Source organism: Scyliorhinus canicula, chromosome 25, assembly GCF_902713615.1.
Source record: "Scyliorhinus canicula chromosome 25, sScyCan1.1, whole genome shotgun sequence".
NCBI lineage: Eukaryota > Metazoa > Chordata > Chondrichthyes > Carcharhiniformes > Scyliorhinidae > Scyliorhinus > Scyliorhinus canicula.
In genome coordinates this window covers 24,287,208-24,303,582 of record NC_052170.1, presented here as the reverse complement: position 1 = coordinate 24,303,582, position 16,375 = coordinate 24,287,208, and the positions used below count along the sequence as shown (strand labels likewise).

At 50.4% G+C, this 16,375-nt stretch overlaps 1 protein-coding gene across 3 annotated transcripts in view; it reads right to left on the bottom strand.

The window, feature by feature from the left end:
- Window positions 1-16,375, bottom strand: part of LOC119957095 (pancreatic secretory granule membrane major glycoprotein GP2-like) — a 63,764-nt gene that overhangs the window by 4,341 nt on the left and 43,048 nt on the right. The window contains exons 4-8 of one of the 3 annotated variants that reach the window (XM_038784786.1): window positions 13,885-13,961; window positions 13,628-13,792; window positions 8,327-8,343; window positions 8,007-8,278; window positions 1,876-1,958 (exon numbers count right to left, since the gene is read on the bottom strand). In XM_038784786.1, coding sequence (XP_038640714.1) covers window positions 1,907-1,958; window positions 8,007-8,278; window positions 8,327-8,343; window positions 13,628-13,792; window positions 13,885-13,961 — 583 coding nt within the window. In that variant the 3' untranslated portion in view covers window positions 1,876-1,906. Of the gene's footprint in view, window positions 1-1,875; window positions 1,959-8,006; window positions 8,344-13,627; window positions 13,793-13,884; window positions 13,962-16,375 lie in introns of all 3 variants that reach the window. The other 2 variants (XM_038784785.1, XM_038784787.1) reach the window with 2 other exon arrangements.

Genomic DNA, 16,375 nt, shown 5'->3' with positions numbered 1-16,375 from the left:
AAAGATACAGAGAGAGAGAGAAAGGGAATGATACAGGGAAAGAGAGAGAGAGAGGGAGCGGGAAAGATACAGAGACAGAGAGGGAAGGATGCAGAGACAGAGAGAGAGAGGAAAAGATACAGGGACAGAGAGAGAGGGAATGAAACAGGGACAGAGAGAGAGAGAGAGAGGGAGCGGGAAAGATACAGAGATAGAGAGAGTGAGGCACTCTCAAGTACGACACAAAAGTTAGGTCTTTAATAAGCAGTGACCAATGGCAGCCTCCATGAGAAGTGTGCTCGCAAAATGGAGTCTCATCTTAAGTACTGTTTCCCAGGGGGCGTAGCCAGAGGCGGAGTCCCCCAGGGTTCCAAGCCTCTTAAAGGGGCCAATGTATTCCGATCATCACAAGCCTCTTAAAGGGGCAAGGTATTCCAATCATCACAGAGAGAGAGAGAGGGAAAGATACAGAGACAGAGAGAGAGAGGTAGAGGGAAATATACAGAGACAGAGAGAGAGAGAGCGAGGGAAAGATACAGAGACAGAGAGAGAGAGGGAAAGATACAGGGACAGAGAGAGGGGGAGAGAGGGAAATATACAGAGACAGAGAGAGAGAGAGAGGGAAAGATACAGAGACAGAGAGAGAGAGAGGGAAAGATACAGAGACAGAGAGAGAGATAGAGAGGGAAAGATACAGAGACAGAGAGATTGGAGAGGGAAAGATACAGAGACAGAGAGAGAGAGGGAAAGATACATGGGGAGAGAGAGAGAGCGAGGGAAAGATACAGGGACAGAGAGAGAGAGAGAGAGGGAAAGATAGAGAGGGAAAGATACAGAGACAGAGAGAGAGAGAGGGAAAGATACAGAGACAGAGAGAGAGAGGGAAAGATACAGAGAGAGAGAGAGAGAGAGGGAGAGATACAGAGACAGAGAGAGAGAGAGAGAGAGGGAAAGATACAGAGAAAGAGAAAGAGAGGGAGAGGGACAGAGACAAAGAGAAAGAGAGAAATGGAAAGATACAGGGGAGAGAGTGAGCGGGAAAGATACAGACAGAGAGGGAAAGATACAGAGAGAGAGAGAGAGAGGGGGAACGATACAGAGACAGAGAGAGAGAGGGAAAGATACAGAGACAGAGAGAGAGAGAGGGAAAGATACAGAGACAGAGAGAGAGAGAGGAAAAGATACAGGGACAGCGAGAGAGAGAGGGAATTATACAGAGACAGAGAGAGAGGGAAAGATACAGACAGAGAGAGGGAGGGAGGGAAAGATACAGAGACAGAGAGAGAGAGAGGGAAAGATACAGAGACAGAGAGAGAGGGTGAGAGGGAAAGATACAGAGACAGACGGAGAGAGAGAGAGGGAAAGACACAGAGACAGAGAGAGAGAGAGAGAGAAAGATACAGAGACAGAGGGAGAGAGAGAGAGGGAAAGATACAGAGACAGAGAGGGATAGAGGGAAAGATACAGAGACAGAGAGAGAGAGGGAAAGATACAGAGACAGAGAGAGAGAGAGGAAAAGATACAGAGACAGAGAGAGGGAACGAGGGAAAGATACAGAGACAGAGAGAGGTGATCTCGGGGTCAGCTGTGCAATGTGAGACTGTTTCACACCTCATTCTGCCCCTTGTTGTGTGAGATCAGCCCAATGGGACGGGACTGTGACAAAGCCCCTGCTTCAGTTACACTGTCGAGGCTCAGACACCAACACAGGAACAGGAGGAGGCCATTCAGCCCATCGAACCTGTTCCATGGGACAGGAGGGTTGTCTGGGTGATAGGAGGGTGACCAGAGGGGGAGTGGAGCTGCTGTATGTGACGTGGAGGCTCCTGATCTCTGAATCCAGACAGTGAGAGGCAGGTGTTGGTGTCAATATTGAATCTGGAAACAGTTTCTTACCTCCAGCATGACTTTCTGCATCGATTCAGGATCACAGTCTCCCAGCAATGTGATCACCAGTTGAAACTGTTTGCCACCCATTCCTAAAGACAACAATCACAGCTTTAGAAGGTTAAACTCACTGAGCACAGCTCCCAGGAGGAATTGGGGCCTGGCCATTCATAGACCATACAGTGCAGAAGGAGGCCATTCGGCCCATCGAGTCTGCACCGACCCATTTAAGTCCTCACTTCCACCCAACACCCCTAACTAAATCGCCCCTCCTAACTTTTTTTCGTCTTTGGACACGAAGGGTAATTTAGTATGGCCAGTCCACCTAATCCAGTAAGGCGTTTGATAAAGTTTCCCATGGCAGGTTGATGGAAAAAGTGAAGTCGTAAGGGGTTCAGAGTGTACTAGCTAGATGGATAAAGAACTGGCTGGGCAACAGGAGACAGAGAGTAGTGGTGGAAGGGAGTGTCTCAAAATGGAGAAGGGTGACTAGTGGTGTTCCACAGGGATCCGTGCTCGGACCACTGTTGTTTGAGATATACAGAAATGATCTGGAGGAAGGTGGTCTGATTAGCAAGTTTGCAGATGATACTAAGATTGGTGGAGTTGCAGATAGCGAGGAGGACTGTCAGAGAATGCAGCAAAAATAGATAGATTGGAGAGTTGGGCAGAGAAATGGCAGATGGAGTTCAATCCAGGCAAATGCGAGGTGATGCATTTTGGAAGATCTAATTCAAGAGTGGACTATATGGTCAATGGAAGGGTCTTGGGGAAAATTGATGTACAGAGAGATCTGGTAGTTCAGGTCCATTGTACCCTGAAGGTGGCAACGCAGGTTGATAGAGGGGTCAAGAAGGCATACAGCATTCTTGCCTTCATCAGAAGGAGTATTGAGTACAAGAGTCGGCAGGTCATGTTACAGTTGTATAGGACTTTGGTTAGGCCACATTTGGAATACTGCGTGCAGTTCTGGTCGCCACATTACCAGAAGGATGTGGATGCTTTAGAGAGGGTGCAGAGGAGATTCACCAGGATTTTGCCTGGTATGGAGGGTGCTAGCTATGAAGAAAGGTTGAGTAGATTAGGATTGTTTTCGTTGGAATGACGGAGGTTGAGGGGGGACCTGATTGAGGTCTGCAAAATTATGAGAGGTATGGACAGGGTGGATAGCAACAAGTTTTTTCCAAGAGTGTGGGTGTCAATTACAAGGGGTCACGATTTCAAGGTGAGAGGGGGAAAGTTTAAGGGAGATGTGCGTGGAAAGTTTTTTACACAGAGGGTGGTGGGTGCCTGGAACGCTTTGCCAGCGGAGGTGGTAGAGGCGGGCACGATAGCGTAAATTAAGATGCATCTGGATAGATATATGAACGGGCGGCAACAGAGGGAATTAGACATTGGAAAATAGGAGACAGGTTTAGATAAAGGATCTGGATCGGCGCAGGCTGGGAGGGCCGAAGGGCCTGTTCCTGTGCTGTAATTTTCTTTGTTCTTCTTTGTTCTAACCTGCACATCTTTGGACTGTGGGAGGAAACTGGAGCACCCGGAGGGAACCCACGCAGACACGGGGAGGACGTGCAGACTCCGCACAGACAGTGACCCAAGCCGGGAATCGAACCTGGGACCCTGGAGCTGTGAAGCCACAGTGCTAATCACTTGTGCTACAGTGCTGCCCTATTCTTCCCTATATTTCATGTTGCCCCCTCAATGTTACCATTGCCTCTTTCCTCTCCCCCATTCCATATCCTGTTTACTCTCTCTTTATCTCGATATTGTGTCTACTATCTACTCTCTGTCTCACATCCTCCTGACTCCCGTCCAAATTAATAACAACATCAGGAATTTGAGCGATATCATTGAGTCCATCAGTACGGCTCTGCTTAATCAGGCTGGTCATTGTGGATCTAACACCACTTTCCTGCCTATTCCCGATAATCTCGTCAATCCCAAATCAGTACCTCGTCTCTCACTTTTTGTTCCTCCTTCAATTGCTGTTTCTCTCTCCCTTCTCCCTGTCACAGGAGAGAGAAATACAGCAAGATAGAGAGAATGTGTGTGAGAGAGAGAGAAACACAACAAGATAGAGAGAATGTGTGTGAAAGAGAGTGACACAGCAAGATAGAGAGATTGTGTGTGAGAGAGATACAGCAAGATAGAGAGAATGTGTGTGAGAGACAGAGAAATAGAGCAAGATAGAGAGAATGTGTGAGAGAGACAGAGAAATACAGCAAGATAGAGAGAATGTGTGTGTGAGAGAGAGAGAAATACAGCAAGATAGAGAGAATGTGTGTGAGAGAGAAATACAGCAAGATAGAGAGAATGTGTGAGAGAGAGAGACACCGAAAGGTAGAGAGAATGTGTGTGAGAGAGAAATACAGCAAGATAGAGAGAATGTGTGTGAGAGAGAGAAATACAGCAAGATAGAGAGAATGTGTGTGAAAGAGAGTGACACAGCAAGATAGAGAGAATGTGTGTGAGAGAGAGATAGAGATACAGCAAGATAGAGAGAATGTGTGTGAGAGACAGAAATACAGCAAGATAGAGAGAATGTGTGAGAGAGACAGAGAAATACAGCAAGATAGAGAGAATGTGTGTGAGAGAGAGAGAAATACAGCAAGATAGAGAGAATGTGTGTGAGAGACAGAGAAATACAGCAAGATAGAGAGAATGTGTGAGAGAGACAGAGAAATACAGCAAGATAGAGAGAATGTGTGTGAGAGAGAGAGAAATACAGCAAGATAGAGAGAATGTGTGTGAGAGAGAAATACAGCAAGATAGAATGTGTGAGAGAGAGAGATACCGAAAGGTAGAGAGAATGTGAGAGAGAGAAATACAGCATGATAGTGAGAATTTGAGAGAGAGAGAAATAAAGTAAGATAGAGAGAATGAGTGTGTGAGAGAGAAATACAGCAAGATAGAGAGAATGTGTGTGACAGAGAGAAATACAGCAAGATAGAGAGAATGTGTGTGACAGAGAGAAATACAGCAAGATAGAGAGAATGTGTGTGTGGTGAGATAACCACTGTAGTTATGTGTACTGCAGTAGGGGGATGTATGCCTGTACCTGTGGCATTCTTTTCACGCACCCTCCACGCCTCCGAAATTCGGCATTCCTCTGTCGAAAAGGAAGCCCAGGCAATCGTTGAAGCGGTGCGGCACTGGAGGCATTACCTGGCCGGCAGGAGATTCACTCTCCTCACTGACCAACGGTCGGTAGCCTTCATGTTCAACAACACGCAGCGGGGCAAGATCAAGAATGACAAAATCTTGCGGTGGAGAATCGAGTTCTCCACCTTTAACTACGAAATCTTGTATCGCCCCGGCAAGCTCAACGAGCCCCCAGACGCCCTCCCCCGAGGTACATGTGCCAGTGCACAAGTGAACCAGCTCCGTGCCTTGCACGACAGCCTTTGCCATCCGGGGGTCACCCGCTTGTACCATCTGATCAAAGCCCGCAATCTGCCCTACTCCGTCGAGGAAGTACGGACAGTCACCAGAGACTGCCAGATCTGTGCGGAGTGCAAGCCGCACTTCTACCGGCCAGATCGCGCGCGCCTGGTGAAAGCATCCCGCCCCTTTGAACGCCTCAGCGTGGACTTCAAAGGGCCCCTTCCCTCTACCGACCGCAACACCTACATCCTTAGTGTGGTCGATGAATTTTCTAGGTTCCCCTTTGCCATCCCATGCCCAGATATGACGTCTGCCACCGTCATCAAGGCCCTGGATTCCATTTTCGCCCTGTTCGGTTTCCCCGACTATATCCACAGTGACAGGGGATCCTCATTCATGAGCGATGAGCTGCGTCAGTTCCTGCTCAGCAGGGGTATCGCCTCCAGCAGGACGACCAGCTACAACCCCGGGGAAACGGGCAGGTAGAGAGGGAGAACGGGACGGTATGGAGGGCCGTCCAGCTGGCCCTACGGTCCAGGAACCTCCCAGCCGCTCGCTGGCAGCAGGTCCTCCCTGACGCGCTCCATTCCATTCGGTCGCTACTGTGCACCGCAACTAACAGTACACCCCATGAATGTGTTTTTGCCTTCCCTAGGAAGTCCACATCCAGAGTGTCACTCCCGACTTGGCTCACGACTCCGGGCCCAGTCCTTCTCCGTAGGCATGTACGGCACCACAAGGCGGAACCCCTGGTGGACAAAGTACGCCTTCTCCACGCCAACCCTCAGTATGCCTACGTGGAGTTCCCCGACGGCCGCCAGGACACAGTCTCGCTCCGGCACCTGGCTCCCTCAGGTGCCGATCCCATGCCCACACCCCTTCCTGCGCCAACCCCAGCGCCCCCCTATTCGTCCCCATCAGGTCCATCCCTCATCCCCCTGCCCACCCTGGAGGACATGGAAGATTTCGGCTTGCTCTCGGAGTCATCCCGCCAGCAGCCAGCACCAACACCGCCAGCACCTGCACCATCGGGGCCATCACCGCCTGTGCCGACGTCACCACCACAGCTACGCCGATCACAGCGGAACGTCCGACCACCGATTCGGCTCAACCTGTAACCTGCTAACCGGATGGACTCTTGATTTTCCTTGTTGGACCCTCTTGTAAATAGCATCCTTTGTATTAGAGTTACATGTCACCCCCGCCGGACTCATTTTTTACAGGGGGTGAATGTGGTGAGATAACCACTGTAGTTATGTGTACTGCAGTAGGGGGATGTATGCCTGTACCTGGAATACAGGTTCCTCCGGTCAGCCCCTGCCGGCTAGCTCCGCCCACAGGGAGCTTGTGTATAAATATGTATGAGAGCTGCTCAGACCCTCAGTCTACAGTTGCGGATGGAGGGACAACATCGTACAGCAATAAAGCCTCTATTGTACTAGTCTCTCGGCTTTGAGTATAATTCTTAGCGCCACAGTGTGTGACAGAGAGAAATACAGCAAGATAGAGAGAATGTGTGTGTGAGAGACAGAAATACAGCAAGATAGAGAGAACGTGAGAGAGAGAGAAATACAGCAAGATAGAGAGAATGTGTGTGACAGAGAGAAATACAGCAAGGTAGAGAGAATGTGAGATAGAGAAATACAGCAAGATAGAGAGAATGTGAGAGAGCAAGAAATACAGAAAGATAGAGAGAATGAGTGTGAGAGAGAGAATTACAGCAAGATGGAATGAGTGTGAGGGAGAAATACAGCAAGCTAGAGAGAATGTGTGTGAGAGAGAGAAATACAGCAAGACAGAGAGAACGTGAGAGAGAGATGTACAGCAAGATAGAGAGAATGTGTGGGAGGGAGTGATACTGCAAGATAGAGAGAATGTGTGTGAGAGATAGAGAAATACAGCAAGATAGAGAGAATGTGTGTGAGAGATAGAGAAATACAGCAAGATAGAGAGAATGTGTGTGAGAGAGAGAAATACAGCATGACAGAGAGAATGTGTGGGAGGGAGTGATACTCCATCCCACTCCCCTCACTCACTCACTCCATCCCACTGCCCTCACCCACTCCATCCCACTCCCCTTACTCACTCAATCCCATTCCCTCACTCACACCATCCCACTCCCCTCACTAACTCCATCCCACTCCCCTCACTCACTGCATCCCACTCCCCTCACTCACTCACTCCATCCCACTCCCCTCACTCACTCACTGCATCCCACTCCCCTCACTCACTCACTCCATCCCACTCCCCTCACTCACTCACTCCATCCCACTCCCCTCACTCACTCACTCCATCCCACTCCCCTCACTCACTCCATCCCACTCCCCTCACTCACTCCATCCCACTCCCCTCACTCACTCCATCCCACTCCCCTCACTCACTCCATCCCACTCCCCTCACTCACTCACTCCATCCCACTCCCCTCACTCACTCCATCCCACTCCCCTCACTCACTCCATCCCACTCCCCTCACTCACTCCATCCCACTCCCCTCACTCCCTCACTCCATCCCATTCCCTCACTCACTCACTCCATCCCACTCCCCTCACTCACTCCATCCCACTTCATTCACTCACTCCATCCCACTCCCCTCACTCACTCCATCCCACTCCCCTCACTCACTCACTCCATCCCATTCCCTCACTCACTCCCTGCAGAATAATAAAAGCCACTCTCTCAGTTGGAGATTTGATGATTGCTCCGGGAGTTTTCCGGGTGAAGTTTGAGTTTAAAACCCCTCCGGATGCTGATACCTGACGATGGTGATGTCGGATTTGGGACAATCATTGATGATGCAACTTGTGGCGGAGTGGTCTCTGGCTTGGGTGGCAGAGTGGTCTCTAGCTTGGGTGGCGGAGTGGTCTCTGGCTTGGGTGGCAGAGTGGTCTCTGGCGTGGGTGGCAGAGTGGTCTCTGGCGTGGGTGGCAGAGTGGTCTCTGGTGTGGGTGGCAGAGTGGTCTCTGGTGGGTGGCAGAGTGGTCTCTGGTGTGGGTGGCAGAGTGGTCTCTGGCTTGGTTGGCGGAGTGGTCTCTGGCTTGGTTGGCGGAGTGGTCTCTGGCTTGGTTGGCGGAGTTGGAACGACAGCTTCACCTGGAAATAAGAGACACAAAGACGGGAGAATGAGTGAGGACAAAATCGCAACATCAAAGCAAAATAAAAAAAGTGCCGGGAATCTGAAGACATTGCAGAAGCTTCTGGAAAGACTCAGTACATCTGGGACCATCTGTGGAGCGAGGAACAGAGAGCCTTGCAGATTGAGAAACTGTTGTCATCCGAGGGCCAGAAGCCGACAAGGTTAACTCTGTTCCTCACAGTAAGAAGTCTTACAACACCAGGTTAAAGTCCAACAGGTTTGTTTCAAACACGAGCTTTCGGAGCACGGCTCCTTCTTCAGGTGAATGGAAAGGCTTGTTCCAGAAATGTTTATATAGACACAGTCAGAGATGCCCCGGAATGCGAGCACCTGCAGGCAATCAAATCATCAAAGATGCAGAGAGAGAGGTAACTCCAGGTTAAAGAGGTGTGAATTGTCCCAAGCCAGTTCAGTCGGTAGGCCTCTGCAAGTCCAGGCTTGTTGGTGGGGGCCGAATGTAATGCGACATGAATCCCAGATCCCGGTTGAGTCCGCATTCATGCGTGCGGAACTTAGCTATAAGTTTTTGCTCAGCAATTTTGCGTTGTCGCGTCTCCTGAAGGCCTCCTTGTAGAATGCTGACCCGGAGATCAGAGGCTGAATGTCCTTGACTGCTGAAGTGTTCCCCAACTGGAAGGGAACAGTCCTGCCTGTTGATAGTCGCACGGTGCCCGTTTATTCGTTGTCGCAGTGTCTGCATGGTCTCGCCAATGTACCACGCTTCGGGACATCCTTTCCTGCAGCGTATGAGGTAGACTACATTGGTCGAGTCGCACGAGTATGCGCCGCGTACCTGGTGGGTGGTGTTTCCACGTGTAATGGTGGTGTCCATGTCGATGATCTGGCATGTCTTGCAGAGATTACCCTGGCAGGGTTTTGTGGTGTTGTGGTTGCTGTTCTGAAGGCTGGGTAATTTGCTGCAAACAATGGTTTGTTTGAGGTTGCGCGGTTGTTTGAAGGCCAGTAGTGGGGGTGTGGGGATGACCTTGGCAAGATGTCCATCCTCGCTGATGATGTGTTGGAGGCTGCGAAGAAGATGTCGTAGTATCTCCGCCCCAGGAAAGTACTGGACGACGAAGGGTACTCTGTCAGTGGTGTCCCGTGTTTGTCTTCTGAGGAGGTCGGTGCGGTTTTTTGCTGTGGCGCGGTGGAACTGTCGATCAATGAGTCGAGCGCCATATCCCGTTCGTACGAGGGCATCTTTCAGCATCTGTAGGTGTCTGTTGCGCTCCTCCTTGTCTGAGCAGATCCTGTGTATACGGAGGGCTTGTCCATAGGGGATGGCTTCTTTAATGTGTTTCGGGTGAAAGCTGGAGAAGTGGAGCATCGTGAGATTATCTGTGGGCTTGCGGTAAAGCGAGGTGCTGAGGTGACCGTCCTTGATGGAGACGAGTGTGTCCAAGAATGGAACTGAATTTGGAGAATAGTCCATGGTGAGTTTGATGGTGGGATGGAACTTATTGATGTCATCGTGTAGTCGTTTCAGTGATGTCTCGCCGTGGGTCCAAAGGAAAAAAATGTCATCGATGTATCTGGTGTATAGCATCGGTTGAAAGTCCTGTGTGGTGAGGAAGTCCTGTTCAAACTTGTGCATGAAGATGTTGGCATATTGAGGTGCAAATTTGGTCCCCATGGCTGTTCCGTGCGTCTGGATGAAGAATTTGTTGTCGAAGGTGAAGACGTTGTGGTCTAGAATGAAACGGATGAGTTGCAGAATTGCGTCTGGAGATTGGCAGTTGTCGGTGTTGAGGACTGAGGCTGTCAGCATTCTACAAGGAGGCCTTCAGGAGACGCGACAACGCAAAATTGCTGAGCAAAAACTTATAGCTAAGTTCCGCACGCATGAATGCGGACTCAACCGGGATCTGGGATTCATGTCGCATTACATTCGGCCCCCACCAACAAGCCTGGACTTGCAGAGGCCTACCGACTGAACTGGCTTGGGACAATTCACACCTCTTTAACCTGGAGTTACCTCTCTCTCTGCATCTTTGATGATTTGATTGCCTGCAGGTGCTCGCATTCCGGGGCATCTCTGACTGTGTCTATATAAACATTTCTGGAACAAGCCTTTCCATTCACCTGAAGAAGGAGCCGTGCTCCGAAAGCTCGTGTTTGAAACAAACCTGTTGGACTTTAACCTGGTGTTGTAAGACTTCTTACTGTGCTCACCCCAGTCCAACGCCGGCATCTCCACATCATGGCTACCATCTGTTCCTCACCACAGACACTGCCAGACATGCTGAGTATTTTATATTCTTCTCCACAATCACCAAAATCCTCTTCAAACCATTGCTAGAATTCAGCATATGAGAGAGAGGAGGTAAAACAGCCTCCGCAATCATTTAAATGTGACTCCTACCCAGACTGGTCCCCACACGGGACAGTCCACATCCTCCTGACCCCACAACAGACTCCGCCACCCCTCAGTAAGCCCCCCCCCCCCCCCCCATGGTATTCCCCAAACCCGACCCCCAGAGTTGGGGCCTATTTTGTGATCCATGCACTGGGCCCCCCAGATCCCTCTGTGCCTCAGAGCTCTGCAATCTCTTACCATTTCCATAATCACCTTCTTTATTATTCTTCCTGTCAAAATGGACACTTTCCCAAGTTATACTCCATTATCCAGGTGATTTTTGCCCCCACATTTACCCTTTCGATGTCCCTTTATACACTCCTTACGTCCGCTTCACAATTTACTGTCCTTCCTATCATTGTGTCATCAGCAAAGTTAGTGAGCAGACATTCAGCCCCTTCATCCGAGTCCCTATCTCCATGTTCCTGAAATATCCTCAGTGACTCAGCTTCCACAGGCCCTGGGATAGAGAATTCCAAAGTCACATCACTGTGATTTTATCATTTTTAAACACTCACTCCCCCTCAGCAGTGTGAGCTCAGTCACATTCCCACCTGGATGAAAAGGTTTTCCCTCAAATCCCCTCACAATCTCCTGCCCCTTACCTTAGATCGATGCCCCCTGGTTACCCCTCAACTGAGGGGAAAAGTACCTCCCTATCCACCCTGTCCATGTCCCTCATAATTCTGTCCAAATCACTTAGCTCCCTCCTCAGCCTTCTCTGCTCCAGAGAAAACATTCCCAGCCTATCCAGTCTCTCTCGATAGCTGAAACGTTGCAGCCCAGGCAACATCCTGGTCAGGTTCCTCTGCACCCTCTCTAATGCACTCACTGCTATAGTGTGCTGACCAGAACTGTACACAATACTCTAGCTGTGGCCTAACCAGTGTTTTATACAGCCCCAGCATAACCTCCCTGCTCTTATATTCTGTGCCTGGGTTAATAAAGGCAAGTATCCCATAGACCTTGTTAACCACCTTATATATCATCCTGCTGCTTTTAGGGACATATGGACCTGCACACCCAGATCCCTCTGTACTTCCTGAGGTCTTACCATTCATTGTATGTTCCCTCCCCTTCTTATTCCTCCCAATAGGCATCACCTCACACTTTTCAGGGTTAAATTCCATTTGCCTCTGTTCTGCCCATCTAACCAGACTGTCTCCTGGGCTGGCAGGACGGACGTATGAGGAGAGATTGAGTCGGTTAGGATTGCATTCTCTGGAGTTCAGGATTAAATTCTAACAGGACTGGACAGGGTAGATGCAGGAAGGATGTTCCCGATGGTGGGGGTGAACCAGGGGTCACAGTCTGAGGATACAAAGAACAACACAGCACAGGAACAGGCCCTTCAGCCCTCCAAGCCCATACTGGTCATGATACTACCCTTGGCCAAAACCCTCAGCACATCCTAGTCCGGCGGCATCGGCCATTTCGGACAGAGATGAGGAGAAATATCTTCACCCAGAGAGTGGAATTCATTATCACAGGAAGTAGTTGAGGCAAAACATTGGATGTTTTCAAGAAGCAGTTAGATATCGCTCTCATGCCGAAGTGGATCAAAGGATATGGGGGAAAGCGGGATTAGGCTATTGAGTTGGGTGATTAGCCACGGCCATAATGAATGGTGGAGCGGGCTCGAAGGGCCGAATGGCCTCCTCCTGCTCCTATTTTCCAGGTTTCTTTGACCAGCTCCTCAATATCGTCTTGTAATCTAAGGCTTTCCTTCTCTCATTCTTCAAACCTGTCACAAATTCTTGTCCAGTTTCCACAATCTCTCTTCATAAGAGACAGGCCAGACATCCCGGGAACAAGTCTGGTGAACCTTCGGAAAACTCCAGCTTTGGGAATAAAATCCTTCCTTAGGTAAGGGAACCAAAACTACACACACTGCTCCAGAGCACACTGCTCTGGTCTAACCAGAGTTCGATAAATTTGAAGCAAGACTTGGCGACTCCTGCACGGAATTCTCTGGCCATAATGTCTAACATTCCTTTAGCTTCCTAATTGCTCGCTGTAAATGCACGATAGCTCTCAGTGCCTTATTGACAAGGGCTCCCAGATCCCTTTGTACATCTACACTTTCTAATCTCGCACTATTTAAAAAATAACCCACACACCTGTTCCTCCCACAAAATGGTCGCCTCACATTTTCTACGGTATATTCCATCTCCCATGTTCTTGCCAACTCACTAAATCTGCCCAAATCCCCGTGAAGCCACTTTGCATCTTCCTCACAACTCACATTCCCACTCACGTTGTGCCTTTCACAATCTTGGAAAGGTTACATTGATCTATATTGTCAACAGCTGGGGCCCTGAGTACTGATCCTTGTGGGCCCCACTCGTCAGAGGCTGTCAATGTGAGAATGGGCCCTTTATTCCCACTCTCTGTTTTCAGCCTGTTAACCAATCCTTAATCTATATCAGTATCTTGCCTCCTATCCCATTGCTGTAGTTTGTTGACCAACCTCCTGTTGGTAACTTTATCAAAAGCCTTCTGAAAATACAGGAACTCTACATTCCCCTTTATCAATTCTGTCAGTAACACCCTCAAAACACCCCCAACATGTTCGTCCAACATCTTTCCCCACATTAACCCATGTCGACTGTGTCCAATCAGATCATCATTATCCAAGTGTCCATTTCTCACATCCTTCCGAATTGATTTGAGTGTTTCCCCTCCGACTGCAGCAAGGTTACTGAATTGGGAAAGGGTTACAAAGGAGATATACGAGTGTCTGATTCAGTTGCCGTCGCTGGAAATTACACTTTGGGTTTCAGTCCCTTACAGCAGGGAGGCTCTGATGTAACTTTGTCATCGCTGCTGCTGACCTGGGACATCCCAGAATTACCCATTTACTCCATTTAAAAACCCCAATGTACCTGTGCAGTAAGCGAGGCTACAGAAGGGAGTCTTCACCAAGTAATAAACAAAGTAATTGCTGCACTGTTTGATCTTTATTTCCACACTCCAGAGACAGGGATTTTCTCTCCAGTGAAAACACACTTTCCTCGTCACTTCCCCATCATCCGGAATGGGATGAGTGCCTGAAATGAGGGATAGAAAGAGTGAAAAGTGTATCCAGTGTGAATATGTTGGACAGTCAATGGAAATCTGAGATAATAGATTCTGAAATTACCGTTTAACCAGCCCGGGGCGTGTGTGGAGCATAGATTCCTTGGAACAAGTTTATCAGGAATGGTCGATCCACCAGAACTGAAAGAACAATCACACAGTCAGTCGCTGGAATGGGGAAATCAAAATAAAATGAAGCTGGAATTACTCAGATGGGCAGGCAGCCTGTGTGGAGAGAAACAGAATTAACCTTTCTGTTTGTGATGTCCCTTCGTCAGGACAGAGGAGTTATCACAACACCAAACATTAACTCAGATTCTCTCCACAGAAGCTGACTGAGCTGCTGAGTATTTGCAGCATGTTGTGTTTCCATTTCACATTGTATTCAGGAGGACGTGTGTGAAATGTGCAGTGAGATCAACCCAGTGGGGGAGGGAATATTACTGATTCCCGGGAGCGGGAGAGAGCGGGAGAGACAGGGATATTTCCGGGAGCGGGAGAGAGAGAGAGAGAGAGACGGGGATATTCCCGGGAGCGGGAGAGAGAGAGAGAGAGAGACGGGGATATTCCCGGGAGCGGGAGAGAGAGAGAGAGAGAGATGGAGATATTCCCGGGAGCAGGAGAGAGAGAGAGAGATGGAGATATTCCCGGGAGCGGGAGAGAGAGAGAGAGAGAGGGAGATATTCCCGGGAGCGGGAGAGACGGGGATATTACCGGGAGCGGGAGAGAGAGAGAGAGAGATGGAGATATTCCCGGGAGCGGGAGAGACGGGGATATTCCTATAGCGGGAGAGAGAGAGACGAGGATATTCCCGGGAGAGAGAGAGAGACGGGGATATTCCCGGGAGCGGGAGAGAGAGAGAGAGAGAGAACATAGAACATAGAACAGTACAGCACAGAACAGGCCCTTCGGCCCTCAATGTTGTGCCGAGCCATGATCACCCGACTGAAACCCACATATCCACCCTATACCCGTAACCCAACAACCCCCCCCCCCCTTAACCTTACATCTATTAGGACACTACGGGCAATTTAGCATGGCCAATCCACCTAACCCGCACATCTTTGGACTGTGGGAGGAAACCGGAGCACCCGGAGGAAACCCACGCACACAGGGGGAGGACGTGCAGACTCCACACAGACAGTGACCCAGCCGGGAATCGAACCTGGGACCCTGGAGCTGTGGAGCATTTATGCTAACCACCATGCTACCCTGCTGCCCCTAGAGGCAGGGATATTCCCAGGAGAGAGACGGGGATATACACGGGAGAGAGAGAGAGAGACGGGGATATTCCCGGGAGCAGCAGGAACGGGGCTATTCCCGGGAGCGGGAGAGAGAGAGAGAGAGAAGGGGATGTTCCCGGGAGCGGGAGAGAGATGGAGATATTCCCGGGAGCGCGAGAGAGCGAGACGGGGATATTCCCGGGAGCGGGAGAGACGGGGATGTTCCCGGGAGCAGGAGAGAGAGACAAGGATATATTCCCGGGAGCGGGAGCGACGGGGATATTCCCGGGAGCGGGAGAGACGAGGATATTCCCGGGAGAGAGAGAGAGCGAGACGGGGATATTCCCGGGAGCGGGAGAGATGGGGATGTTCCCGGGAGCAGGAGAGAGAGACAAGGATATATTCCCGGGAGCGGGAGCGACGGGGATATTCCCAGGAGCGGGAGAGACGAGGATATTCCCGGGAGAGAGAGAGAGACAGGGATATATTCCCGGGAGCGACGGGGATATTCCCGGGAGCGGGAGAGATGAGGATATTCCCGGGAGAGAGAGAGACGGAGATATTCCCGGGAGAGAGAGACGGAGATATTCCCGGGAGAGAGAGAGAGAGACAGAGATATTCCCGGGAGATGGAGAGAGAGAGACGGAGATAATCCCGGGAGCAGGAGAGAGAGAGAGAGAGAGACGGGGATATTCCCGGGAGAGAGAGAGACGGAGATATTCCCGGGAGAGAGAGAGAGAGAGACGGGGATATTACCGGGAGAGAGAGAGAGATGGGGATATTCCCGGGAGCGGGAGAGAGAGAGAGACGGGGATATTCCCGGGAGAGAGAGAGAGAGAGAGACGGGGATATTCCCGTGTGCGGGAGAGACAGAGAGAGACAGAGATATTCCCGGGAGAGAGAGAGACGGAGATATTCCCAGGAGCTGGAGAGAGAGATAGACGGAGATATTCCCGGGAGCGGGAGAGAGAGAGAGACGGGGATATTCCCGGGAGCGGGAGGGAGAGAGAGAGAGAGAGAGAGAGAGACGGGGATATTCCCGGGAGAGAGAGAGAGAGAGACGGGGATATTCCCGGGAGCGGGAGAGAGCGAGAGAGAGAGAGACGGGGATATTCCCTGGAGAGAGAGAGACGGAGATATTCCCGGGAGAGAGAGAGACGGAGATATTCCCGGGAGAGAGAGAGAGAGACGGGGATATTCCCGGGAGCGGGAGAGAGAGAGAGACGGGCATATTCCCGGGCGAGAGAGAGAGAGACGGGGATATTCCCGTGTGCGGGAGAGAGAGAGAGAGACAGAGATATTCCCGGGAGAGAGAGAGAGAGAGACGGGGAT